General features: G+C 37.8%; 1 protein-coding gene across 12 annotated transcripts in view; it reads left to right on the forward strand.

Annotated features, from left to right (window-relative positions):
• The window catches only part of CAPRIN2 (caprin family member 2), a 45,879-nt gene extending 23,859 nt beyond the window's left edge, over positions 1 to 22,020 (forward strand). Inside the window, exons 7-18 of one of the 12 annotated variants that reach the window (XM_021690500.1) lie at positions 176 to 219; positions 1,079 to 1,750; positions 4,398 to 4,520; positions 5,647 to 5,728; positions 6,942 to 6,997; positions 9,599 to 9,703; positions 12,000 to 12,146; positions 14,979 to 15,147; positions 16,462 to 16,641; positions 17,375 to 17,475; positions 19,673 to 19,736; positions 21,099 to 22,020. In XM_021690500.1, coding sequence (XP_021546175.1) covers positions 176 to 219; positions 1,079 to 1,750; positions 4,398 to 4,520; positions 5,647 to 5,728; positions 6,942 to 6,997; positions 9,599 to 9,703; positions 12,000 to 12,146; positions 14,979 to 15,147; positions 16,462 to 16,641; positions 17,375 to 17,475; positions 19,673 to 19,736; positions 21,099 to 21,667 — 2,312 coding nt within the window. In that variant the 3' untranslated portion in view covers positions 21,668 to 22,020. Of the gene's footprint in view, positions 1 to 175; positions 220 to 1,078; positions 1,751 to 4,397; positions 4,521 to 5,646; positions 5,729 to 6,941; positions 6,998 to 9,598; positions 9,704 to 11,999; positions 12,147 to 14,978; positions 15,148 to 16,458; positions 16,642 to 17,374; positions 17,476 to 19,672; positions 19,737 to 21,054 lie in introns of all 12 variants that reach the window. The other 11 variants (XM_021690504.1, XM_021690502.1, XM_044914897.1 and 8 more) reach the window with 11 other exon arrangements.
• The last annotated feature ends 5,361 nt before the right edge of the window (positions 22,021 to 27,381 follow it).

A 27,381-nucleotide genomic window follows, 5' to 3' on the forward strand; every position in this document is an offset into this window, starting at 1 on the left:
GCTAGCTTCAGACCACATGCTTTATAGTGGGGATTACTTTTGCCATGAATATATTTCACTGTACTATCCTTTCTTCTGAAATATGTCACTACAATTAAATACAGTTGTAATCAGCCTAAAAACATGTGGTTTATTTAGTATTTATTTAATACTCAAGGGAGTATTATCTTTCCAGAGTCTCTTATGGAACTTGCACAGCCAGAGATACAACCCCAAGAGGTAAGTTTCTGAAAGGTAATTTGCTGATTTTGGTTTTTGAGACTTTGGTACAGTGAGTTTAGGAGCTGAGGCTCTGGAACTAGATTTCAGCTTGAATCCCAGCTTTGCAGCTTACTTAGCTTAGTGACTTGGGTAAGATGTTTAGCCCAGCTGTGTCTGTTACCGTCATATGTAAAATGGGGATAATAGTAATGCCTGCCTTGTGTTAGTGTGAGGATTAAAGGAGTTCAATTCTAAATTGCTTAGAATTTGGCCTAGTGCACAATAACTGCTCAAGTGTTAGCTGCTGTTCTTGGCCCTCGTGTTAGAATTTAAAGATGGGTAGGATTTTGCTTTTGTCAGAATTTATTCACATTGGTAATTCATTCGCTTTTTGAAGTGACATTAAAATTCTTGGAAGCTGAAAAGAAGGAAGAGTCAGAGTCACAGTATGATTGATGCATAATAGAAATAAAGAAAGGGCTGGTCATTCCGGAAACCTACGGCCGAATAATGTGAATGTGTGTAACTGAACTGTCTCCTGCCTTAACATGTTAGGGAGTCAGGTGGGTGGAGTGGTCTAAGGTTGGCAGAGGCAGAATAACCTTGGTAAAAGAGCCTGAATCAAGCAAACTTGGCACTGTGATGTTCAGTTCTTACTAGTTTGAGGTGAGTCAAGTATAGATTGCTACGTTTGAAGTGTCGAAAGTGGTATTGGACAAAAAAGTAGGATGGTCTTCTCAAGTAGGATGAGGACAGAAATTTCGTGTTAGCATAGTGACTCAGACCAATGGACATAGGAATACTAAAAGAATTCAGTGTTCCCCTCAAGGTCTTTTACAGATTTTGTGTCTCAAGCACATTTTTTTCTCTGGTCTAGTTTCTTAACAGACGCTACATAACAGAAGTAGATTATTCAAGCAAACAAGATGACGAGCAATCTTGGGAAGCAGATTATGCTAGAAAACCAAATCTCCCCAAATGTTGGGATATGCTTACTGAACCAGATGGTCAGGAAAAGAAACAGGAATCCTTCAAATCCTGGGAGCCTTCTGTTAAGCACCAGGAGGTATCAAAGCCTGCAGTTTCCTTAGAACAGAGGAAACAAGATCCAAAACTCAGGTCCACTCTGCAGGAAGAGCAGAAGAAGCAGGACGTCTCCAAACCCAAGCCAGCTCCTAGCCATTGGAAGCAAGAAGCTCCTAAATCCAAAACAGGATATATTCAAGAAGAACAGAAGAAGGAGGAGACACCAAAGCCTTGGCCAGTTCAGCTGCAGAAAGAACAGGATCCAAAGAAGCAATCTCCAAAGTCTTGGACACCTGTGCAGAATGAACAGGACATCACCAAATCATGGACCACTAACATGTGTGAAGACCAGGATTCAAGACAGCCAGAGACTCCAAAATCCTGGGAAAACAATGTTGAGAGTCAAAAACACCCTTTAACACCACAATCACAGATTTCTCCAAAGTCCTGGGGGGTAGCTCCAGCAAGCCTCATACCAAATGACCAGCTCTTGCCCAGGAAGTTTAATACAGAACCCAAAGATGTGAGTTTGTTTGTATCAGTCTGTTTTGGTCAATGTAGGCATAAATAAGAACTTGTAATAATTTTTTAGTCCTCTTAAAAAAAAATTTACAAAACCCATGTTAAATTAATGTATATAGCATTTCATTTAACTTTTCCTTGCATAATTTATCGTTTTCCCTAGATAATTGGAAGTAGACCTATTCTGTGTTTCAAGCCTAACCTGAGATGAAATTTCCACAGTTAGAACATACTGTTTGAATGCTACAATTTTAATGACATGGTATGACATAAAAATAGTGGATGGTTTAGACAAGATCATAATGTGAACAAGTGAGAAAAGTAAATGCATGTCACAGGATCAGAGGCTTGTTTTACTATATTTCACTCATTTTCTTCCAGCTGGCACACAGATGACTTTTTCTGACAGAAGTTAGAATTTTTCTGTATTTTCTTGCTTTTCTTTCACTCATTTGTAATTGCTCAGATTAGCCTGTACTCTTCGGTGGTTTGGTGGTTGCAGATATTCCAGAAGGTGGGGTAGGATCTGAATTAGTTCTCTATTTCTGTTTCAAAATGAGAAATTTCTGGAGATGGAAACTATAGACTTTAAATATTCTGTAACTAGGTTTTGGAGTATGAGATTTGCTTCAAATATGAGACCTAATTCTGTTAATGGTAAATAACCTGTTTCAGGAAGATAAGAAGGCTTATAATAATACTTGGATGTACTATTTATTAAATTACAAGTTATTTACCCCTATTTAAATGCAAACTTGTTAAAAGCTTGTTTGCTAAGAAATGTGAACTTCTCATCTTCCCAGTGTTTTCTGTCTCTGTCTAGTAATGTTCCCTGCACTTCCATGTCGTTTTAGTCAGAGGCTTTCTTTTTGTTTTAAAGATTTTATTTGACAAAGACATAGCGAGAGAGGGAGCACAAGCAGGGGGGGTGGAAGAGGGAGAAGCAGGCTTCCTGCCGAGCAGGGAGCCTGATATTGGGCTGGATCCCAGGACCCCGGTATCATGACCTGAGCTGAAGGCAGACGCTTAAATGACTGAGCCACCCGGGCACCCCAGCCAGAGGCTTTCTGATAAATCTTTGGCCCTCTAACAGGATGAAAAACATTTGCTTGGAGAAATCAAAGCATTGCATTTTATAAATAAATTGCCCCTACCTCAGTCCTCCCTTAAGGGAAGAGAATTTTAGTGTTGTCTCCTTTTGCTTGCCTTTCTTCCTCTTCTTCAAGTGTTAATACCAATTTTAACTTCTGACCCTGTAGAAGATTGATAGTCTTATTTCATTAACCAGATACACACAACAGTAATTGTAATGAAAACTATTTTGAGAAACTTATTTTAGAAACCCAATATTTTAGTAAAGCCTGTTTTAAAAAACCTAATTTAAAATTCCATTAGGTATTGTAGTGCTGAGCCTTTACCATACCAGAATATGATGCTCTTTGTTGAATAATATTTAAAATCAGGAGTGCTTAGTTGGAAAGGCTGAAACTCATTTAATTTGCTTTTATGGTACAGAGAGCATTATATTGAAGTTGCAGGGCCTTTCAGTGACTGAGAGGACATTTCTCTACAATACACTTTCTGTCTTGCAATCTCAGCCATATAGAACATGACTAAGTACAGTCAAGGCCAAAATAGAATTCAAAGCTAAAAGACTAGATAACATGAAATTAATCACTAAAGCGCGTACTTTTCTTTTAACAGTCTTTCATATATCCACCTAGGGTCTATTAACTCTTATTTTATGACACTTCTGACAGGCTTAGCTGAGTGACTTCCCAGTGAATTAGAAGGTGGAGAAGAGCTGGTAGGGGAGACACACTGGCAGCTGTAAGACGTTAACTCTGTAAGCATTAGGTCTAATTCAGGGTATACAGCATTTGTAAGCTATTTAGTGTAAGGGCTAACCTCTTAATAGCCCCAAAGTATACTTGCTCAGTAACAAAATGTGATAGAGTATTTCCTCAATTTTAAGATGTATATGTATATATTTTTACATCTTAATGTTTCTGAAATCAGACATTTAAAAATGGGATGTAGGGGCGCCTGGGTGGCTCAGTTGGTTAAGCGACTGCCTTCAGCTCAGGTCATGATCCTGGAGTCCCAGGATCGAGTCCCGCATCGGGCTCCCTGCTTCGCAGGGAGTCTGCTTCTCCCTCTGACCCTCCCCCTCTCATGCTCTCTCTCTCTCTCTCTCTCATTCTCGCTCTCAAATAAATAAATAAAATCTTTAAAAAAAAAAAAAATAATAAAAATGGGATGTATATTTAATTTGGTATAATTTTTTCTCTGGGGAAAAATCTTTTATGTGTCTTAGAGTTGGTGGCATCTGATAAAGGACAAGCTGATTGTGAACAATGAAAAATTTTTTATCAAGGAAGTTCTGTTAATTTGGGTCTTCCCTTTAAAAAGAGGATGCTTTAGAAATACTCCCATTAAAGGGGATCTGAAGGGGGAAAAAGTGCTTAAAGTTTGCTTAAATTATTTAGAGAATGCATTTATGTGGAAGTTTTTCATCTGAGATAAATCTGATAAATGGACTTTGCTATGTGTTTTGATTTCATTAAGATGTAGTGATAAGCTGAATTACCTGAATTAGGCTGTTGAATGTGAATTTCACTCTTACACATTGTGGGTTTATTTTGTAGGTGCCTAAGCCTATGCATCAGCCTGTAGGTTCTTCCTCGACCCTTCCAAAGGATCCAGTATTGAGGAAAGAAAAACTGCAGGATCTGATGACCCAGATTCAAGGAACTTGTAACTTTATGCAAGTATGAGTCATTCTTAAATGAATCTTGAATGAAATTCCTGGGGCTACTAGCTTCTCATCTGAAGCATTTTAATGAAATTGTTAGGAGCATAAATTCTGGTGTTCAGAATGCGGGCGAATCCTGGCCCTGCCACTTCCTAGCTCTCACAGTTCAGGCAGGTTACTTCACTGTCTCTGTGTCTTTTTTGAAAAATGAGGACAGTAGTTTCTTGTTTGTTGTAATAAAATGAATTAAACATGTAAAAAGTATAAGTGCTCAAATATAATTTCTGCTGTAGATCTTTGGTAGTTTCCACTCAGACTGTGAGGACCTGCTCTGTGCCTGGTATCTGGTAGGTGCTGTTGTGCATAGAAAATTTTAAGACCTTTATCGCCTTCAAGGAGTTGATACTCCAGTTGTAGAAGATCGTAGTGTTATGGCAATAGTTAATGTGCTAAATTGTGTCAAACTGAGTCTTAAAGAATTTCAGAATAGTATGATAATTACTGAGGGAAGAAGTAGACAAATAAGATATTTTAATGTACTAAAAAGATCCTGAACTTTGGAAGTAGACCTGTGCTTAAATCCCATTTCTGCTATTTACTAGCTGTGAAATCTGTGGCAAGGTATTTAGCCTGTGAACCCTCTACTTGTAAAATGAGGGAATTCCTTACGCATTTAGGTTATGTGAAGATAAAGAACTAAAGTGGTTACTACAAGTGTAGCTTAAGTATTCAAAATGTTGGAAACATTCCTGGGAGAACCAAGATACAGAATGGTTTCTTATTATGAAAGGTTTAATAATAGCATGAGCTAGTTTAGTGGTTGAGATAATTAAACCCTCATTGGTTGGACATAATAAAAATGAGGTTATAGGATTAATGCTAATGTTTAAGACCTCAAGTCAAGTGGGTTTCCCCACCCCCAAGGTAAGCTTTGGAATTATTTGACATAATTTTAAGGTTTGACAGTTTAGATTTTATTTTTAACTCTATTTTTTCTCTTAATAAAGACTAAGTTATTGACATTTTGTGATAGTTACTAGCTAGATTCTTTAATAGCTATGGATGGCATCATGAATAATTTAATGGCAATAGCTTTCAAATGACTAATTGTTTCTAGTCATGATTTAAAATCTTGTCTTTAGGAATCTATTCTGGATTTTGACAAACCTTCAAGTGCAATTCCATCGTCACAACCGCCTTCAACTACTCCAGGTAGCCCAGTAGGTATGTACTCATCCTTAATACTCAGAATAAATATGCATAGGTTTAATAGTTGTTTCCTTTTACAGATAATTTTATTCTGGATATCTTAAGGGTTAGACTATGTCTATATGCTAATTTATTCTAAATGTATCTATATGTCATCAGTTATGTAAGGGTAAATTACCATTAAGACATTAGTACACTCATCTTTTTGCATTCATTTTATTTTATTTATTATTTTTTTAGAAGACGTTTTGTTTTAAAGATTTGTTTGTCAGAGAGAGAGCATGAACAGAGGGAGAAGCAGGGTCCCCACTGAGCAAGGGGCCTGATGCGGGATCATGACGTGAGCTGAAGGCAGAGGCTTAACTGACTGAGCCACCCAGGCGTCTCTCTGTTTGCATTTTAGAGAAAGTCTCCACATGTTTGAATGGAGATGTGCAATGGCTGTTTTTGCAATTTATGTTCTTTTTGAAGTGACTGGAGTCCTTTCGACTCTATAAATCTAGTGTTGAAACTTTTCAGTCCTAATTATGAGTGAAATTACCTCAGTCAAATTTGGTATACTGATTAACACAGTAAGTAATGATGGAACTTAGAATTGAATCTGATCTGACGTTCAAACTTTCCTACACTCATTTATCTCAGGGGAGGAATGAGGTAATTAAAGCCCTAGTCCAGTTTGTAGTGAGTAGCAGACACCAACTAGAGGATTGGTGTAGTAATTCCTGGGTGAAGTAAGGATAATAGAGAGTAACAAAAGTGATGGACATTAACAAGAAGAAACTAAACCAAAACTGTATAATTGAAAAGTATATTAATATACATGATCAAAGAGAAAAAACCTGAAAAGACCTATGACCCAGCTAAGACTTAGTTTGAAACTTGGAACTTGAGCGTAAGCAGTTGATTACTATTCATAATAGCTCAGATTTATCTTCCAGATTACTATTACTAGTTATTTTTTAAAGTAATAGTGCTTTTGGGAGCCTTGCAATGCTGCTTTTGCCCCTTTAACCTTAAAAACATCATTATGTATTTTATAGAAGGGACTAGTATTCTGTTCTTCTCTGATCCTCTCTGACTTTTTAAAGCTCTAATAGAAAATTCGTGATGAACTTCAGATCTGGTTTTCCAGCTACTGCTTTTTTGGTAAACTTTAGTTTCCACTCCGTTGATATGCATAAACTTTTCTCTACCCTCAGTAGTTTACTGTTGATTTCACTCTCTGCAGCATCTACAGAACAAAATCTACCCAATCAAAGTGATTTTCTTCAAGAGCCATTACAGGTAACTTCTCTAAAGTAATCTTTCTTGGCTATTCAGGAAGAAACTCTTGCTTTGGTAAGAATGATCAGACTTGCTGACTTCTAATATACCTAACTAAATTACTGAAAATGTTCTAGGGGTATCTAGTTTTTTAGATAAACTATAACTAGTCCTCAGAAGGTTACCTAACGACCATGGGGAAGACATCTGTTAGAAAAGAGAAGGCTAGCTCATGCTAGCAAGGAAAAAGCAAGTCTGAAGAATTCAGAGGTACCTTGTCTGGGAATCTTACTTTGCCACTGAGCTCCCTGACTCACTTGGTGTAGCAGCATTGTAAAGGGTCTAAAGAAAGATACTAATTTTGCTTAACCCATGGTTAGCTAATCTCCCACGTCCCTCCACACATAAAGAGTTAACCTGAGGAACGGATTTTCACAGAACACATGTAGAGATATAAAGGGACCAGATCATTGAGATGCCTGATGCCACATTGCATTTCCTTCACTAGTAAGTTTGAGGTTTGCTCGTTTTCTGCTCATTACCTTAAAAAAGCAAAAAACAAAAACAAAAAAACCTGTCATGATCCGTCTGAAAACCTTATGGCAATTTTCTTTATAGTAACAGCTCTGACAGGTTAAATATTTTGACCAGATGGCTCAACAGTTGTTGTCTTCCTGTCCAAAAACTTGAGTGAATACCATTTGTTTATAGTGGTTTATATTTAGTTTGATAAGGTGTGGCTCAGTTTTCAAAATGTATTTGTTGAGCTGAGTTCCTCACCGCACTCACTGCTTTAAGGGCTCCATTTTATCTGTTTTAGCTGTTAGGTTCTAAATGAGGCTTGCATTTGACAAGTAAAATTTTTTTGAAAAGTCACTGGTCTAGTTTAGTTCTCAGGGACAGGTCTGTGGATGGCTGCATCAGAAGCACTTGATCACTTTAATAAAGATACATGTTCCTAGATATCACGTAAAACCTACTGGATCAGAATTTCTACGGGTGTTACCTAGTCATCTGTATTAGTCATAAGCTTCCTGGGTGAATCTGCACATCCATTTTTTGGGAACCACTGGTCTCCAACATCATGTTTACTCACTAAAACTTAAAACTACCTTCAGCTAGTCTGCCTAACAATAATTTTGGAAGCAAGAACTGCCATAACTTCTGAATAATACTGATGTGAAGAATGTGTCTCAAGTCGTTCAGTGAATCTTCTAACTAAAATTCAAAAGCTTAAGTATCAAGTGCCCTGAGTTGCCTTAACATAGCTTGTGTAAGTCTTTCTGGCAAGAGAGAATTACGTCCCCACAACAGCCAGTCTCAATTGTTTTGGGCAGTTGTCTCGTACTTTAATGAGAGGGCCAGAAGAAAGATGTTTTAGAAACGCTACATCGTCGTAATAGTTCTAATATTTTGGTCAGATCTAAATTATACCTATTTATTTAGGTATATGTAAAATGTTCCAAAGGATTTCAAAAAAATTTTTAAGACCTTTTTAAAACTTGGTCTCCGTTTTCCTTCCCAGGAAGCGGCCTATTCTGATGACCACCTAGAAGGTCACTGAAACATAACTGCTCTGGATATTTGGTTGCCCTTCATTAGTTTCCAGTTTACCCATTATGTTACTTGGGCTTCTGAGAATCACATCAAAGCATTTATTTATTTATTCTAAAAGATTTTATGTATTTATTTGTCAGAGAGAGAGAGAGCAACACAAGCAGGGGGAGAGGCAGGCAGAGGGAGAAGCAGGCTTCCCGCCCCGCGGAGCAGGGGGCATGACACCGCGCTCCATCCCAGGACACTGGGATCATGACCTGAGCCAAAGGCAGATGCTTAATGACTGAGCCACCTAGGCGCCCCACATAAAAGCATTTAGATAAAAGGAGCAGATTCACTGACACATGCAATTGCTAGATTTTTATAGATCTCTTTATGTTCTAATATCGTGCCATAAAATTCTTCTCTGGCCACTTTAGTTTTTTATTGGCAACAGTTGTCACAACCTTAGTTCCTGCTGTGTTCCCAATTTTTGTTTTATAAATATTACTAGCTTTAATTTTTTAGAATTTTGATGCTACTGTGATTTGTGTATCCTTTCTATTTGTACTTCTACCTACCTCTTGAAGACATTGGGAGCATTGAGTCAAAGCATAGTTATTAGGATCCCTGGCAGAAGTGTGCCTAGAGTGTTAAATGTACCCTGAGCTGCTTCTGGTGAACTGCTATTGAGTGCCAGATGCAAAATCTTGGCCCCAGTTTTCCAGGGACAAGAATCTTGACAAGTGAGGACGGGATTAGATGTGTAGCTTTGGTGACCAGCCCTGGAAAGGCAATTTAGCTGACTGCTTGGGTTTGACTCTCAGCTCTAAAACTTGATTTTCATGTGATCTTGGGTAAATTACCTAACCTTTCTTTGCCTCTGCCTTTTTGTCAATAAAATGGGGATAGTTGTATCTGCCTCACAGGGTTATTGTTAGGATTAATGTGTATAAAGTGGTTGGCATAGTTATTTGGCACCAGTGAGTGCGTGGTAAGAGTAGCATGTTAGGAAGCCCAGGGCCCAAGAAATAAAAAGTGAAGAAAATACGTCTTTTACAATGTTTTATATTTTCCTGTGTCTAGGCTGCTGCTTCTTCAGTTACTTGTAGCTCAAATGCTTGCTTGGTTACTACTGATCAGGCTTCTTCGGGATCTGAAACAGAGTTTATGACCTCAGAGACTCCTGAGGTAATAAGAGACCAATTAATTTCTTTTCTGTCTTAAATAGCGGAACCAGTTTATCTTATGCATTTATGCATTGCAACCACAATCAGTTGAATGATTTTTAACATTTATACTTTACTCATGTATTGCTTTCTGTAGATGTTGTGGTCCTGGAGCTTACACAGGTAACTTTGCTGTGACTTTGCCATATAAATAGACTTAGTAGTGTATTGCCTTATCAGCTACAATAAATGTGTGAATTGCTGATGTCAAAAAAGGTGAAAAGTTCTAGGTAGGATTAGGTCAAGTTTCTCATTATGTTTATATTGAAGGAATCCTTAGTGGAAAAATCTACTTCTGTAACTGCAGACTCAGTAAGTTTATAGTGTTAGTGTTAGCACTGCCTTGGTTGGAAAGAGTTACATTCTCTTTGTGAGAGCATTTTGACAGTACCGTTGACCCTTGAACAACATGGGTTTTGAACTGCAGGTCCACTTATACATGGATTTTTTTTTTTTTAAATTAATACAGTATAGTACTGTAAATGTATTCCTTATTTTCTTTTTTTAATTTTTTATTTTAATTCCAGTTAACATACTAACTGGAATATTATATTAGTTTTAGGTATACAATTTAGTGATTCAACACTTCCATAAATCACCCGGTACTCATCACAATAAGTGCCCTGCTTAATACCCATCACCCACTTAACCCATCTCCCCACTCACCTCCCTTCTGGTAACCATCAGTTTGTTCTCTATGCTTAAGAGTCTGTTTCTTGGTCTTTTTTTTTTGCCCTCTTGCTCGTTTCTTTTGTTTCTTAAATTCCTCATATGAATGAAATCACATGGTATTTGTCTTTCTCTGACTGACTTATTTCGCTTAGCATTATACTCTCTAGCTATATCCATGTCGTTAGATTTCATTCTTTTTTTTATGGCTGAATAACGTTTCATTGTGTGTGTGTGCGCACATACCTACATACCACATTTTCTTTACCGATTCATCAATTGATGGACACTTGGGCCTTAGGATTTCTTTTCTTTCTTTCTTTTTTTTTTTTTAAGATTTTATTTATTTATTTGACAGAAAGCGAGAGAGGGAACACAAGCAGGGGGAGTGGGAAAGGGAGAAGCAGGCTTCCCTCCAAGCAGGGAGCCCAATGCAGGGCTCGATCCCAGGACCCTGAGATCATGACCTGAGCCGAAGGCAGTTGCTTAACCGACTGAGCCACCCAGGCGCCCCGGGCCTTGGGATTTCTTAACATTTTTCTCTAGGTTACCTTATTGTAAGAACACAGTATATAATACATATACCTACAAAATATGTATTAATAGACTATTTGTTATTGGTAAAGTTTCCTTTCTGTCACTATAGGCTATTAATAGTTAAGTTTTGGGGGAGTCAAAAAGTTATATGCAGATTTTTGACTGTTGGGGGGGTCAGCACTCCTAACCCCTGTGTTTTTCAAGGGTCAACTATATTAAGTTTGTGCTTTCAATTCCAAAGTGATAGGTTTTGCTAAGTTTGAGCAAATCCTTGAAGTAGATACAGCAAAATACCATGATTTTTTTGGATTAATTTAACAACTCTTATGGTTTATTATTTTTGGTTAAGTATTGTACAAGATAATGTATTCATTTTAGGATATAAGAAAATATAGATGCACATTAAGTTTTATGGTGCAGACTTCGTCTGAATTAAAATTACTTGGTTCCTCATTTTAAGAAGAGGAAAGTGTGACCAAGTGAGTCATAGCTCTGCTTCATAATCTGATTGGGATTGGTTTTTTGGTATTTTTAAGCCTTTGGATTTGTAATCTGTTATATCAAGGTCTCGCTTATTACTGTAGGTAAGGATTATTTAAATTAGATCAGGTTTGGTTTTCTTTTTTAGGCAGCTGACGTAGAGATCCAGGAATAAGACTTTAAAATCAAGAAAAATTAACACCGACTAAGCAACTAACCTAAGATTTTTCTTAATTCTTCTGTATAGATTTGAAATATTAGATTCTTAGCTGGAAAATACCATTTCACGGTTTGAAAAGAACTAGGTACTCATAAAAAGTTGAGCACCTCATTTGTTAGACTGATTAATAGTAAGACTCTTTCACCTAGTCAGCAAGCTGTGCAAAGCAAATGCTAGTGTGCATCCTCAGCAGTTGTGATTTGAAATTGTAAGCAAAAGCTATTCTTTTGCATTCCTGTGTCCAAATGTCATCCTATAGAACTTGCTGACTTATGCCAGTCTGGGGTTTAGTGTAAGTTAACTGCTTGTTATGTGGCAGGTGATTGGCTGATGCTGCATTTCTCCTCCCCAGGCAGCAGTGCCCCCAAGCAAGCAACCGTCTTCACTAGCTTCTCCAAATCCTCCCATGTCAAAGGGCTCTGAACAGGGCTTCCAGTCACCTCCAGCAAGTAGTAGTTCAGTAACCATTAACACAGCGCCCTTTCAAGCCATGCAGACAGTGAGTATGAAACATGAATGATTGCAGTTCATTATTCCTGTTAAAAAAAGCCATTGTTTCTCTTACATCCATTATTGGGTACTTAGTATGTGAAGAACTTTGCCTTTGTATTACTCTTATTTGGGTTGATAATTTACTTTTGTCCAATGCAAATATTATTTGTAGTCGAAGACTATTAAATCCAAAGCCTTGCGAATTTTGAATGGGTATTTTATCAGAACATTTTCCCCTCTCAGAAAATTAGTAGCAGGCAAAGCAGAGGATCCATATTAATTAAATGAAATGTGTGGCTGAGAAACATAATTTTCTTTCTTTCCTTTTTTTTTAAGATTTGTTTGAGAGAGAGAGCAAGTGGAGGGGAGAGGGAGAAGCGAGTGGAGGGGAGAGGGAGAGAGGGACCCAAGTTGACTGAGCACGGAGTCTGACCCAGGGCTTGATCTTATGACCCTGAGATCAGACCTGAGTGGAAACCAAGACTTGGGACACTTTAACTGACTGCACCACCCAGGCACCCCGAGAAACGTAATTTTCTATGAACAGCTTAATAATACTAACCATTACTAATACCACACTAGTGATGTTCCATAGCATCAAACTTGAAATATAGGACACATACTTGGGTGTTCTGTCATTCCTGAAACTTACGTTTGATTTCATCTTGATCTTCTGCTGGTTTTTGGAGAATTGTTGCAATTTGGTATTCTGAATTACAAATTCCTCTACAAATGTTTAAAACTTTTTTTAAGGTAATACTACAACTAGGTTTATATGTTTATTCTGTAAAGCAGGACACTATAAAACAACTCTTTAGGAAAAAAACCAAATCTTAGTGAATAGGTATCTGATGATGCTTTAATGCCCCACTCTAGGTACTTTTGAGTGATGGAGAGGTGGGGCCAGTGGAGTGGCCATGGAAAGCAGGTACAATGCAGAGAGATAGGTTGGTAAATTCAGACACCTGAATTCACTAATCTTATCACTTCCTGCTTGGCCACTTGGAACTGCTTTGTTTTTGTTTTCCCTCTTAACCCTGTCAGTCAACCCTGCACAGTATTGCCACATTGGTTTTAACTGACTTTTTCTCATTCCTAATTAAAAGCAAACAGTGATTCATTACAGAATGAAATTGAAAGTCCTTTGCTTGACACCTAATAACTTTTGTAGTCTGCGGTAACTTTCCAGGCAAGTCTCACATACTTGCCTTGTATGTTCTTGTCACAGTATCTTTTTTGCTCATGCCAGTCTATCTTCTCTACCTGTTTGAATCCTATCCAGTATGAATTGGTTCTCATTTGTTCCTTTATTTGTTCATTCAACAAACAGGTAGTGATGAAATCAGACACGGTTCTTAATCACTTGGGTTGGGTTTTAGCAATGAAAAAGAGACAAGTCTTTGTGCTCAAGAAGCTTAAATTTCAAAATAGAGGGCTAGAGAGAAAAATATTTATATAATACTATCAAGTGCTATGTGTTAAGGGAAAAAATGGAGCAGGGTAAGGGGACTAGAGAGTAATGGAAGTGCTATTTTATAGACAATGGCCAGAGTCTGGACAGGTCATTGCCTGCCATATGGTAGAAATTTAGTAGGTAGCAGATTTTTTCATTCATCTTTAATTTTTGAAAAAGTACCCTCTTGCCCTATGTAGCTTTCTTTCTCAGTGTGCATTATAGGATATCATAGTAGCAGGGAGATTAATTTTTGTACTTGAGTTTGTGTCTGTTAGAAACCAAATAGTGTTTTCTGTGCCATGGTAAATATAACACAAAATTCACCATTTTAGCCATTTTTAAGTGTATAACACAGTGGCATTCAGTACATACACAGTGTTATACAGCCACTTCCACTATTTCCAAAACGTATTTCATCATCCAAAACAGAAACTACTCATTAAACAGTAACTCTTTATTCCTTCCTCTCTCCAGCTCCTGGTGACCTTTTTGCCTCTTACGACTTTTACCTATTCTAAGTACTCATATAAATGGAATCACAGTATTTGTCTTTTTGTGTCTGACTTGTTTCACTTAGCATAATGTTCTCAAGGTTGTCCGTGTTTGTACCATCGATCAGAATGTCATCCTTTTTTTCATGGCTAAGTAATATTCCATTGTATGCATATACTGCTTTTTTTAAGTAGGCTCCATGCTGTGCGTGGAGCCCAGTGTGAGGCTTGAACTCAAACCCTGAGATCAAGACCTGAGCTGAGATCACCGACTGAGCCACCCACACACCCCTGTACTGTATTTTATCCATTCAGCTATTGATGGACACTTGGGTTGTTTCCACCTTTTGTCTATTATGAATAATATTTTGTGCTTATGTGTAATAAGTATCTAAGTTATATAGATTAGAACCAAGCTACAGATGTTTTAATCTTAGCGTACAAAACTGGAGTCACTGCTTTCATTCCTTTTGCATATATGTTAGAAGTGGAATTGCTGGATCACACAGTAATTCTGTGCTTAACTTTTTGAGGAACCACCATACTGTTTTCTACAGTGGGTTGCACCATTTTACATTTCCACCAGCGATGCACAAGGGTCCATTTACACCACTGCTTAGATTTTGTGGTTTTTTTTTTTTTTTTTTTTTTTTTGGTAGCAGCCATTCTAATGGGTATGACGTGGTATCATTGTGGTTTTGACTTGTATTTCCCTAATGATAAGCATCTTTCATGTACTTATTGACCATTTCTCTTCTTTGGAGAAATGTCTGTTCAAGTCCTTTGCCCATCAAATAGAAGTTTTTGAAAGTTGCAGAGTTTTGTTAGATGTCACCCTTAATAATTTTCTGTGAAACTTCACAAATGACTAGGTGTACCCTTGTCTTTTAAGGTATTCAATGTTAATGCCCCTCTGCCTCCGCGGAAAGAACAAGAAATAAAAGAATCCCCTTACTCATCTAGCTACAATCAGAGTTTTACTACGGCAAGTACACAAACACCACCCCAGTGCCAACCGCCGGCTGTCCATGTGGAGCAGGCTGTCCTTTCTCAAGAGGCGGGTAAGGTCTCTGCATGTGACATTTGGAACACTTAGATGACAGCTAATTGAATGGAAAGCAGCTCAGTCGTGATAGTTGAGGGGTTCTTTCTTGACTAGTCAAGCATTATTTCTCCACATGTTCAAGTGTCGAGAAGCACTTATGTGCCTTTTCTTCTTAACTTTTGTAGAGGTAGCACTTAGGTGGTTGATTTAACCTAGAAGTAGTCGCATATTTTTAAACCTGATTGCTTTGATTCCCATGGACAGTAATAGGGAGGTAGATAGGGCACTATAGAGCTGCTTTTAAAATCTTCTAGCACAGACAGACAGCTATTTGGTCTTTTCTCTCTTCTTCCCTCTTAAAGCATTGATAAGGTGAAGATATAACTTAGTGTGCTTATTCCACTGTTTGCTTGGAGATGAACTGTTGTGCTTTTCATGCTATTCTAATACATGAAAGAATAGGCAACTTTGTAATTCTTTCCTAATTTAATAAACACCTGTAGATTTTTAGTGTTGGTATTTCAGACCCCTTTTGAGTTTTCTAAAACTTAAGCCTGAGCAAATGAATTCGGGCATTCTCGGTACTTGGTTAATCACAAGAGGTACTAAAAGTAAATCCTTGGACCTCTCACCCATGCCCCTATTCTGTTCGCATCTGTACTATGTGAAAACATAGGGCAGATGATTTCCATAGGGGATATTTGTCACACGTGTTCTCAAGTACAGTATTAACTAAAATTCATTGTCTTTTACTCCTTTACTCCTTGGTCTGGAATATTTAGCTTTTTTCCCCTTTAATTGTGGTAGAATACACATAAAATAAATTTTACCATTTTCACCATTTTTAAGTGTACAGCCAGATTGTTGTGCAGCTGTCACCAGCATTCATCTCCAGGACTTTCTCATCTTCCCCAACTGAAGCTCTACCCACTTAACACGAACTCTCCATTCCCTCTCCCGACAGCCACCGGCACCTCCATTATAGTCTATGAATTTGACCTCTCTAGGTACTTAACCTAGAGTAAGTGCAGTCATTCAGTATTTTTCCTTTTGTGACTGGCCTGCTTCATTCATCATAGTGTCTTCAGATTCACCCATGTAGCATGTGTCAGAATTTCCTTCCTTTCTAAGGCAGAATAATACTCTGTTACCTAAATATATATATGTATAGATACCAGGATCTCTATAAACATACATATATAGTACCTGTTTTTTTTTAAAGGAGGAAATTGTATTAAAGGTTTTGATATACAATTACTTTTAAGTATAAAGCATATTAAATCTTTGTTACCATTTAACTCTTGGACTCTAAAACTGTTTCCTTAAGCAGCAAGTTATCCTGATGGAACTATTCAAGTAAGCAATGGTAGCCTTGCCTTTTACCCAGCACAGACGAATGTATTTCCCAGACCCTCTCAACCATTTGTCAATACCCGGGGATCTGTTAGAGGATGTACTCGTGGTGGGAGATTACTAACCAATTCGTATCGGTCCCCTGGTGGTTATAAAGGTATGCTCTGAACAAAATTCAATTATACTGAATTATTTTGTTTATATTTACTTAACTCAAACTATTTTTACTTTACCTTGTTCCTTTTTTAGTTGCCCTCCATATTGTGGTAGAGAATTCCCTATTTCTGCAAAATGCAGTATTTGTAATATACCTGTTGTCTGTATAACAGAGGAACTTTTTGTATGAAAAGCAGATTGATCCTGTGACTTGCTGAAGGGAAATATTGAGCATCTTGTTTTTCTAGGGATGAATTTTGGTTTTCATATTTAAATACTTACTTCCCTTTGTTAATTGACTTGACTGTTCAAAATGTCATAATTAGGCAATGCCCACTTTCTAGTTGTCTAACAGAGGATACCGTACATAAAAACATAAACTTTGAGACTATTGATAGTGATATTCTCTTAAGTCTTAAGAGGTGGTTCCAAGTGTTCTGTCACTGCTTGGTTTTAGCAGAAGTGCTCTAGACAGGCCTTAGCTACTCCACTTTCTGAACCTCACCTGCATTCCAGCAATAGTAAATTTCTACAGTTGGCTTATTTGAAGTCAGTGATATTTTATAAGTATGTGGTGTATTGTGGAAGCAATGTCAGTAGTTTGCTTAAAGAAGAAATAAATCTAATAATGGTATTATAGGATCAGTTTAACTTTTAAAGTGGTACAGAATTAGACTATTTTAAAGTTTAGTATAATTTTGCCCATAATTTTATTTAAGTTGTTTATTTATTAGGTTTTGATACTTATAGAGGACCACCTTCAATTACCAATGGAAATTATAGCCAGCTACAGTTCCAAGCTAGAGAATATCCTGGAACACCTTATTCCCAAAGGGTAAGAATAGTTGTCGTAGTTGCATAGTAGTACAGTTGTTGATGTTAAGCCGGTGATTAAACTACAGCAGAGTCACAGTTGATTTCATGTAAGGCGCTCTTTTGTTTGAGAACTACTTGTCAGGACTGTGGGGGAGGAGTTGAGTTGGAAGTCTTTTCAGTAACCCATAGAGGGGTTGCCTGTTACACAGAACTTGGAAGGTCTTAAGGACTTTATCATGTTGTTTGTATTAACTCATTTACTCCTCTACCTCATAAGAAAGACTGGGGTTCAGAAACCAGTTAAGTAACTTGTCTAAGGTCACTCAGCAAGCAGGTGGTAGAACGCAGATGAGCGTGCATGTTCCTAACTCCAGACCCTGTGAGCTTCACTTTATTGTGTTGCTTTCAATTTAACTTTTCTAGGTATCGGGTGTAGGAAAGGCCTTTTTTGGAAGTTTAAATTTTTTTTATTTGAATAACTCAGCAGATTTTCTTTGCAACTGTGATAAAAGACTGATAACAAAGGGAGATCTTGGGATCTCCCTGTCATTGGTCGTATGTGGCTATGACTGTATACATCAGAATTTTCAGTTTTGAAGTTTTACAAGCCTTTTAAGTATGTATTTGGTACCAAACTGAGTTCTCTTGTAATATATAAAGTACCTGTATTTGAAGAGCTTACAGTTACATGAAGTCAGGTAGATGTCTGTACAGAGGCAGTATTGAAAAGGGGTTTAGAACACACTTCAGAGAACACACCAAATCACCTAAATGACTTGGGTTCGATCCCTGATTCCATTACTTCCTTTGTTGTGTGACCTTGGGTATGTTGCATAAACTTTCTGAACTCTGGTTCCTTATCTGTTAGATGATGACTCATCTGTGAGTTACTCATCTCACTCTGACGTGTTGTGAGGATTATTCTATGAGCTATCCTGAGGATTAAGTGAATTAATACATATAAATGCTTAGCACCACAGTGCCAGATGTATATCAAGCATGCAAATATTAGCTCTTAATAACATGTATGTGAAGGGAATGAGTTGATTAACACAGACATCAGTAATGGAGCTGTTTTTTTTTTTTTTTTTAATTTCAAATGAGATTAAAGGATTGGTTCTTTATTTAAAGATTTTATTTATTTTTAGAGAGAGAACACACATGCACACAAGCAGGGAGAGCGGCAGGCAGAGGGAGAAGCAGGCTCCCCACTGAGCAAGGAGCCTGATGAGGGACTCGATCCCAGGACCCTGGGATCATGACCTGAGCCAAAGGCAGACGCTTAACCGACTGAGCTGTTCAGGCGTCCACTGGAGCTGTTCTTAACACCAGTGTTAAAGAATTTCTTCCTGGGGCACCTGGCTGGCTCAGTCAGTAGAGCATGCATGACTTTTGATCTCAGAGTCATGAGTTCAAGGCCCATGTTAGGTGTAGAGCTTTACATTAAAAATAAATACATAAATTTCTTCCTGAAGAAACATAAGATAGAAATAGTGGTTGCTACTGGGAAGAATATTAGGAGTTTGGGGTTGGAGAGTTAATTGTTGTGTACCTTGTCCTGTTTAAAATTTTTTTATTGCATATATTAATCTAATCACACCATTAAATATTCTTTTCATGAATTGTTTGGAGCGGACTTTCACCATATTCAGGAGTCTGTTTGAAATGTTGCCTCCTGAACATTTTTTCTTGAAGATACTAAGTTCTGTTTTCAGGCAATAGTACATTCATGCAATATAATTCTTATCGACTCCTGTATCAAAACAGAAGAAAACCCTAATGTAGTTCATAATTGTCTTCACAGTTTGATTTATAAATAGGGCAAGATTGAAATAGTCTGTGTTCTTGCCTTACTTCCTTTTATCTTGATCTAAGGGGTAGAAGACCATGCCATATTTCTGAATTTCCCTTATTACTTAGCATTGTATGTATCTTTTACATAGTGTTTCCTAGACGCCTTATCATTTTTGCAAATATTAGCATACCTAGATGGTCAGGTTAATTAATAGATGAAACAGATATTGCTATTGTGGCCCTTGCTTTTGTTTTTCTTGGTGTTTGGAAACATATGAGCCTCTGTGGTTGCTGGGAAAGGCCAGATAAAAGGCTATGAGGACTTGAATCTTACGGTTTTACCAGCCAGTAACACTGGGAAATAACTAGTTATCAATCTTGCAGTTTTGGTGCCAAGGTTAAATACTGCGTGTTCGTTTCAGGATAATTTCCAGCAGTGTTACAAGCGAGGAGGGACATCTGGTGGACCTCGGACAAATTCAAGAGGTAAGGATTATTAACTGGGTCACCCAAAACATAAATCTCTAGATCTTTCTTTATCTTCTGTGAAGTTCTCCCCAGAGTGCATTGTTTTCACCGTTTATCTTTTAAAGTTTTCATTTTGTGTAAGTGTAGTACTGAAGACCCGAGGGAGATACTAGACTACTGGAACAGCTGTGGCAGTCAGTTGTCCGTTTAATTAAAAGTCTGTGTGTGCTTCTTTCAGTTTGCCTGACACTGCAGTACATTTCCACCTTTGATACATACTCACTATGCATGCTTCAGATAGTTTCATGTGATGATTCAGGATGATGGTTCTTGTAATAATGGGAACTTCCAGATACTCTAATGTCACTACATTGAAAGATAGGAATAAATAACAGTTTAAGACACCATGACTTGGGCACCTGAATGGCTCAGTCGGTTAAGCGTCTACCTTCGGCTCAGGCCATGATCTCAGGGTCCTGGGATCGAGCCCTGCATCGGGCTCCCTGCTCAGTGGGGAGCCTGCTTCTCCCTCTCCCTCTGCTGCTCCCCTGCAAATAAATAAAATTTATTTACAGAGGTTATAGAAGTACTCTCTCTGTCAAATAAATAAAATTGTAAAAGATACCATGACTTGAAATTTCCACAGCAGGGTATTATAATACTTTTTAAAAAAATGTGACGGTACTATTAAAAGATTCAGTGTACCTGAAAATCAAGAATTATTGAAGATTAACTAACTTTATCACAAGAAAACAATCTTTTCCTTTTAAGAAAACAGTTGCTATTCATGCTGTCTTGGCTTTATATCTGAGCTGTGTTTTGTACAGTACTTAATGCATTAAAATTTCACGTTCATTAACTTGGAAATGTAGAACCTTCATCGTGGGTCTTAGTACCATTACAAAATATCTTTGACTGTCTAGCAGTTCTAAAAGTTGGTTCTTTTATTTAATCTCCGTTTTCTTGAGTCCTCATACATTAGATACTTGGAGTGGATTTGTCATTGAGGAATGAAGAACGGAGTGAGAATTATGGAAGAAAGATAAAGAAGTAGAAAGAATGTTCCAACCTGGGTTTTAGACTTGGCTACCTAGCCAGCATTTTCAGGAGCCTCATTTTCTTTAAAAAAAAAAAAAAGACTTTAAAAAAATGGGGCTAGTAGATAAGATCATCTTAGGTCCTTTCTGGCTTTAGAATAGTTCACAAGCCTATTGCTAGAAAAATCTAGAAAAGTATACTGTAGCTATACTTTGTTGCTTTTGTTTTAGAATTTACTATAAAATGTATCTTTATCTGTGTTTCAGTAGCCGACTAATGTTAAATATTGTGTTCAAAGCTAACTGCTTCATTATGAGAAACTCACTGTTGCTAATAAAACAGCAGGGTGGAGTGATTCTTCTCAGGTGAGCAGCCCAGAAAGAGACAACGAAACCTTTAACAGTGGTGACTCTGGACAAGGAGACTCGCGTAGCATGACCCCAGTGGATGTGCCTGTGACCAGTCCAGCAGCCACCATACTGCCAGTACACGTCTACCCCCTGCCTCAGCAGATGCGAGTTGCCTTCTCAGCAGCCAGAACCTCTAATCTCGCCCCTGGAACTTTAGACCAACCCATTGTGTTTGATCTTCTTCTGAACAACCTGGGAGAAACCTTTGATCTTCAGCTTGGTAGATTTAATTGCCCGGTGAATGGCACTTACGTGTTCATTTTTCACATGCTAAAGCTGGCAGTGAATGTGCCACTGTATGTCAACCTCATGAAGAACGAAGAGGTCTTGGTATCTGCCTATGCCAATGACGGTGCTCCAGACCACGAAACTGCTAGCAATCATGCAATTCTTCAGCTCTTCCAGGGAGACCAGATCTGGTTACGTTTGCACAGGGGAGCGATTTATGGAAGTAGTTGGAAATACTCCACATTTTCAGGCTACCTTCTTTACCAAGATTGAAAGTCAGTGCAGAATTGATAGTAGAAGGATGGTGTTTTAATTAGTGCGGTTAAAGGAGACGTAGTCTTTGCCCTTGTGACTGACTGGTTTAGGAAAATGGTTTCATTCCTAGAGGAAGGAGGAGGTCCTTACTTTTTTGTTTTCCTCCCCAAGGTGAAAAATTCAAGCTGAATGACAATTAGCACTAATCTGGCACTTTATAAATTGTGATGTAGCCTCGCTAGTCAAGCTGTGAATGTATATTGTTTGCACTTAATCCTTAACTGTATTAACGTTCAGCTTACTAAACTGACTGCCTCAAGTTCAGGCAAGTTATAATGCCTTGTTGTGCCTCAATAAAAAAGTTACATGCACCTTCAGTGGTCTTACTTGATTAAACATTTAGTTGAGAGGTAAAATACTTCATCTTTACTAATCATCACTGATAAACTTGAATGGATATTTATTCATGGGTTCATGCTATTTTAAAATAAGACTGTAACAGATCTTTTTACTCTGATACTATACATGTCATTCATCAAAAGATTTCCTGTCTTCCGTTGGCTATTAAATACCATATTTCTCCTTGAAGCTGGACATGTTATCACCCGTTCACTATCTTTAAGTACCTACTACATGTATAATAATAACAAGATACAATAGGAGATACATGGGTAATAATACTGGTCCACCATCAGTTAAGACTTCACTTTCTAGTGGATTCTCAGTTTGAGGAGGTAGAATGTTTAGTCGTCAGAAAGTATAGATCTCCCGTCAGACAATGCTGTGTTTGAGTCCTGATTTCACTCCTTGGTTATTGATCTTGGGCAAGTTATTTTACCTTTAAGATCTCTATTTTTTCTTCTTCTTCTTCTTTTTTTTTTTTTTTTTTTTGTAATACACCATTTCCACAACCTCATAGGGGCAAACGTGAAGTTCAACTAAGAATATATCTAAAAGACTTAACACATGTCTGGCACACCTAAGCATTTAATAAATGTTAGGTGCTGTAATTTTTCATTCCAAAAACTACAGAACTCTGTGCATGTATATATACTGTCTTATGTAGTATTAGTGTAGCAAGCACTGCCAGGGTCTCGTATTCATTCTAGACACACAATCTTTCTTCACAATTCAAGCTTATGTATGTTTCTCATGAATAAGTACTTCTATAACCTAGTTAACTGGAATACTAATATCCCTAACCCAAAAAATACCCACCATGATTTGAAAAAATTCTGTTAATCACATTACATCCTCTATACTAACATTTAACACCATGGAGAATTAATGTGGCTTAAGAGTTTAACTGATGAGCCCATGCCCAGCTCAAAAAAATATTAATTATAATTTAATGCTCTTATACCAACTCCCTGAAATTATTTAACACTTCAGGAGAAGAGGTGTTAATAACTTTCAAAACAAGATCAAAACAAGAACTTTCTGCCTTAGCAAGTTGGTTACAGGGTTAATAATGCCCTTCTCTAACCCTTCCCTATATTCCAGAAGACTGCAATCAAAATGCTTCCTTTTAAAAACTATTCTTGGGGCGCCTGGGTGGCTTAGTCATTAAGCGTCTGCCCCCTTTGGCTCAGGTCATGATCTCAGGGTCCTGGGATCCAGCCCCGCCTCGGGCTCCCTGCTCAATGGGAAGCCTGCTTCTCCCTCTCCCACTCCCCCTGCTTGTGTTCCCTCTCTCACTGTGTCTCTCTGTCAGATTAAATCTTTTTTTTTAAAAAAAAAAACTTCTTAATAAAACACTTTATACTAAATTCCCCCTTAAGTTTTCTTTCACTTTAAAGTTTTTAGTCTCTCCCCCAACAATGTGAGCTTGTGTTATTGCCTCTATAATTGAGTGAATAAATGCAGATATTTAAAGCAGGACATGGTTTTTTTTTTTTTTTTTTTTTTGAGATTCGCCCACTCCTCCTGTACCAATGATTTGTCAACCACCTCATTGTTTTAACTTTCTCAACGCCATAACACCTATATTTTCACGCTGCTTTGACATCACATGCTATGTTTTTATATTATGATCTTTCCTGTTTGCAAATTTTAATTCTTTAGCTTTAATGGCTGATGCTTTATTGTGATTCTCGTGATAACTAGGATGATAGTTTATGTATTTTATAAGGTGGAATAATTGTTGGCATATAGACAAAGTTTTTCCATATGAATTTCACTCTGCTTACCTGCCACACACTTTATTTTGATGAGAAATTTAGATTTGTCTCACTAGGTCCTCTACTTGCTAATTTATCTGAGGGGTATTCTTAATCACCCCTTCAGTTAAAGACTTCAGCTTTTGGGCAACTCTTGACAATTGATAGATACAGTGCACTTTTTATCAGTGCAAGACGCTGAATGCCAGAGTATAAAAATACAGTTATCCATTATCAATACCAGGAGGCTGTAGGCTCACTAATCCTAAATTTTCCAAGCATCATTTATTCATTTTATTTCAAGGGCTTCATTCCTTGAAATAAATGATTGACTTAGTCTTGAAAATATGTGGGTTATCTAATTTGTACCTGGCTCTGGGGCTACAAAGATAAATGATGTTCAGATGTTCAGACACATAGGTATATCAATTTCATCCGTTTCATTTGCTGAGAGCAAATCACTCACATTTTGCTGTGCTCACCACAAGCGTAGCTGCCATCTGTCACCATACAGTGCTGTTATTAACCATTGATTATATTCCCTATGCTGGACTTCCATTCTCACGACTTACTCCACAACTGGAAGCCTGTACCTTCCACTCTCATTTCTTTCATCCTACCACCCCTTGCCCTCAGGCCACCACCAGTTCTCTGTATAGATGGGTATATTTCTGTTTTTTGTTCCACGTGTAAGTGCAATCATATGGCATTTGCCTTTCTCTGATGTATTCCACTTAGCATAATGCCGCCTGGGTTCATCCATGCTGTTGCAAATTGCAAGATCGAATTCCTTTTTTATGGCTGAATAATAGTCCTGTATATATATATACACACCACATCTTTGTCCACTCCTCTATCAGTGGGTCCTTGGGTTTCTTCCGTATCTTGGGTATTTTAAATAATGCTGAAGGACAATCTCTTGAATTATTTGACTCTATCACACTTTGTTTCTCCTCTGTTCTGTATCTGGAGCTCTTACTATTCAGAAGCTAGACCTCCTTGGACCAGTTCTTTAATCTTTTGTCTCAAAGCTTCACTTTCTGGGAGATTTCCTTCATTTTATCTTTCTACCTTTTGACAGAGTTTTAAATTTCTACATTTAAAATTTATAAGGACACTGGTGTCATCTGAATGCTGTTTACGTATGTGTGTTCTCGTTTTGAGATTGCATTATTTTCTAAGGCTAAAGTTTAAGTTTTCTTCCATCTGCAGTCTATTCCCCACACTTTTTCTGTTTGTTCTAATTTCTTATCTGTATTGTTATATTTGCTCAGAATCTTGTGATAATTGGTTGATTGTTCATATTTAAGAATGGGGCACCAAAAATACAATTGGAAACTTTGAATGCAGAGGTGGGACTAGTTGACTTTGGGGTTTATGGTAGTGTGATTTGGAGGGGAGGGTGGGGACATCAATGTGGGAGTTTCTAAGTGGGACACAAAACCCAGAAGCCATAAAGGATGGACAAATTTTACACATAGAATTTATTCCCCTAAAACTTCTGTTTGGTGGAAATGATGTCAAAAGACAAATGACCCTCTGCAATGGGAGGAAATCGAGAAAAAGATGGCCAAAAGGCAACATGTATGAAGGGGCAGTTAATAAAAACATAAAAAATGATCAATAAGCATATATAAAGTTTTTAGGTGCATATTTTGGCAAGCGTGGGGAAATGAGCACTCATACTGTAGATGGGAATAAAATTGGTATATTTTTGGAGAGTAAATATCCAAATAAGAAAGCATATTTTTTTTTTAAGATTTATTCATTTGAGAGAGCAAGAATGAGAGAGAGTACATGAGAGGGGGGAGGGTCAGAGGGAGAAGCAGACTCCCCACTGAGCAGGGAGCCCGATGCGGGACTCGATCCCGGGACTCCAGGATCATGACCTGAGCCGAAGGCAGTTGCTTAACCAACTGAGCCACCCAGGCGCCCCAGAAAGCATATGTTTTTTGACCCAGAAATTCCACTGCTGGAATATACAAATAGTTGCAGAATTATGCCATGATACATGCATATAGATACTCAGTATAGTATTAATTATAATAGGAAAATCTGGAGAAACAACCTAGATGCCTACCAGTAGGGAACTGGTTAAGTCAGAATGGAAGATAACAGCAGAGTGTGCAACAATGTTTAAACATTTCCAAACCTATGTGTGTATGATTACTTGGATCATTTTTTTATGGTAGTTTGTACAAGAAATTTGATAATGTTGGCTCTAAGGAAAGGGGGTTGTAGGTTGAGGGAGGAAGACTTTTACTTTTTATTCTGAATCTTACTGTAGAACTTGAAACGTACATACCACTTTTTTTTTTGAAAAATTTTAAAGTAAAAGATAAAATGGTAGGTTTTATGGTTCTCATACCACCTTGTCTGGTTGGAGCTTGAGGATTTGTTTTCATTATCATTAAGCCTGGGATAACACATGGAAGGGTTTTACCATAAAAACCTAACTGCCAGGGCACCTGGGTGGCTCAGTTGGTTAAGTGTCTGCTTCCAGCTCGGGTCATGATCCCCAGGGTCCTGGGATCGAGTCCCGCGTCAGGCTCCCTGCTCAGCAGGGAGTCTGTAACTCCCTCTCTCTCTGCCGCTCCTCCTGCCTGTGCTCTCTCTCTTGCTCTCTGTCAAATAAATAAAATCTTAAAAAAAAAAAAAAAACCTTAAAAACAGACAAACAGGTACCTAACTGCCTTCCACCTTTCACTAATATTTGCATTTTACCTCATTATTTACAGAGTACCCTTATCTATGTGATCTTACTGGATCCTCAGATCCGAGATACTGTTTAAGGACATAAGAAGATGGAGACTTTTGGAGATTGACTTTCTCAGGCCACTAGCAGAAGTGCCTGCGCCAACTTAACTCCCTCAAGCCCAAATACAGCCTGTCATTTTCTACAGTAGTTTTTTCCTCTTCTTTAGTTCTCAGGTGCTGTTGCTTTTACCATATTCCCCATTGTTTTGCACACACAGGTGTTTTTGGTTCACTACTCAGTTTTGCTGTGATTAAATAAACACTTTGTGAACCGGACCAACTGGACTCTGTTGAGCTGTCATCACAGGTGTAGTTCCAATAGATCCTGAAGTTGAGATGGATGACTCCTTTTCCAGTGTGAAATGTGGAAAGCCTGAGGAAATAAACATTTTGAGGAAAAAAACCCTGATTTGAAACGAAGTATTTCTTTAGTCCTAGTTAATATTACTATCTTTAGGTTCTAACCCTTCCCACCACCACTACCATTTTAGTCCCTTGGAGAAGAGACTGACTTCTGGTCAGAAACTTCCTAATCCCCTATTACTTTAGCTTACTGATCACTGATTTTTAATTTTTAAAACTGAGAGGTCTGTCACATTCTTTTAGAAAAGTGCACTCAGGGCTTCTGGTTACATGGTTACATTTTAAAGGAGACATTGACTTCTATTACATTAACAAAACACTAAAGATCTTAAATTTACAAGATGTGTGTATATACTCTTGCATATATTTCAGATGCTATGTTGTAGAGCCCTGGCGATATAGACACTTTCGGGGTAGAAGTATTCCCTTGCAGATTATTTATCATGGTTTAAA

This window comes from Neomonachus schauinslandi, chromosome 5 (assembly GCF_002201575.2).
Source record: "Neomonachus schauinslandi chromosome 5, ASM220157v2, whole genome shotgun sequence".
Classification (NCBI taxonomy): domain Eukaryota; kingdom Metazoa; phylum Chordata; class Mammalia; order Carnivora; family Phocidae; genus Neomonachus; species Neomonachus schauinslandi.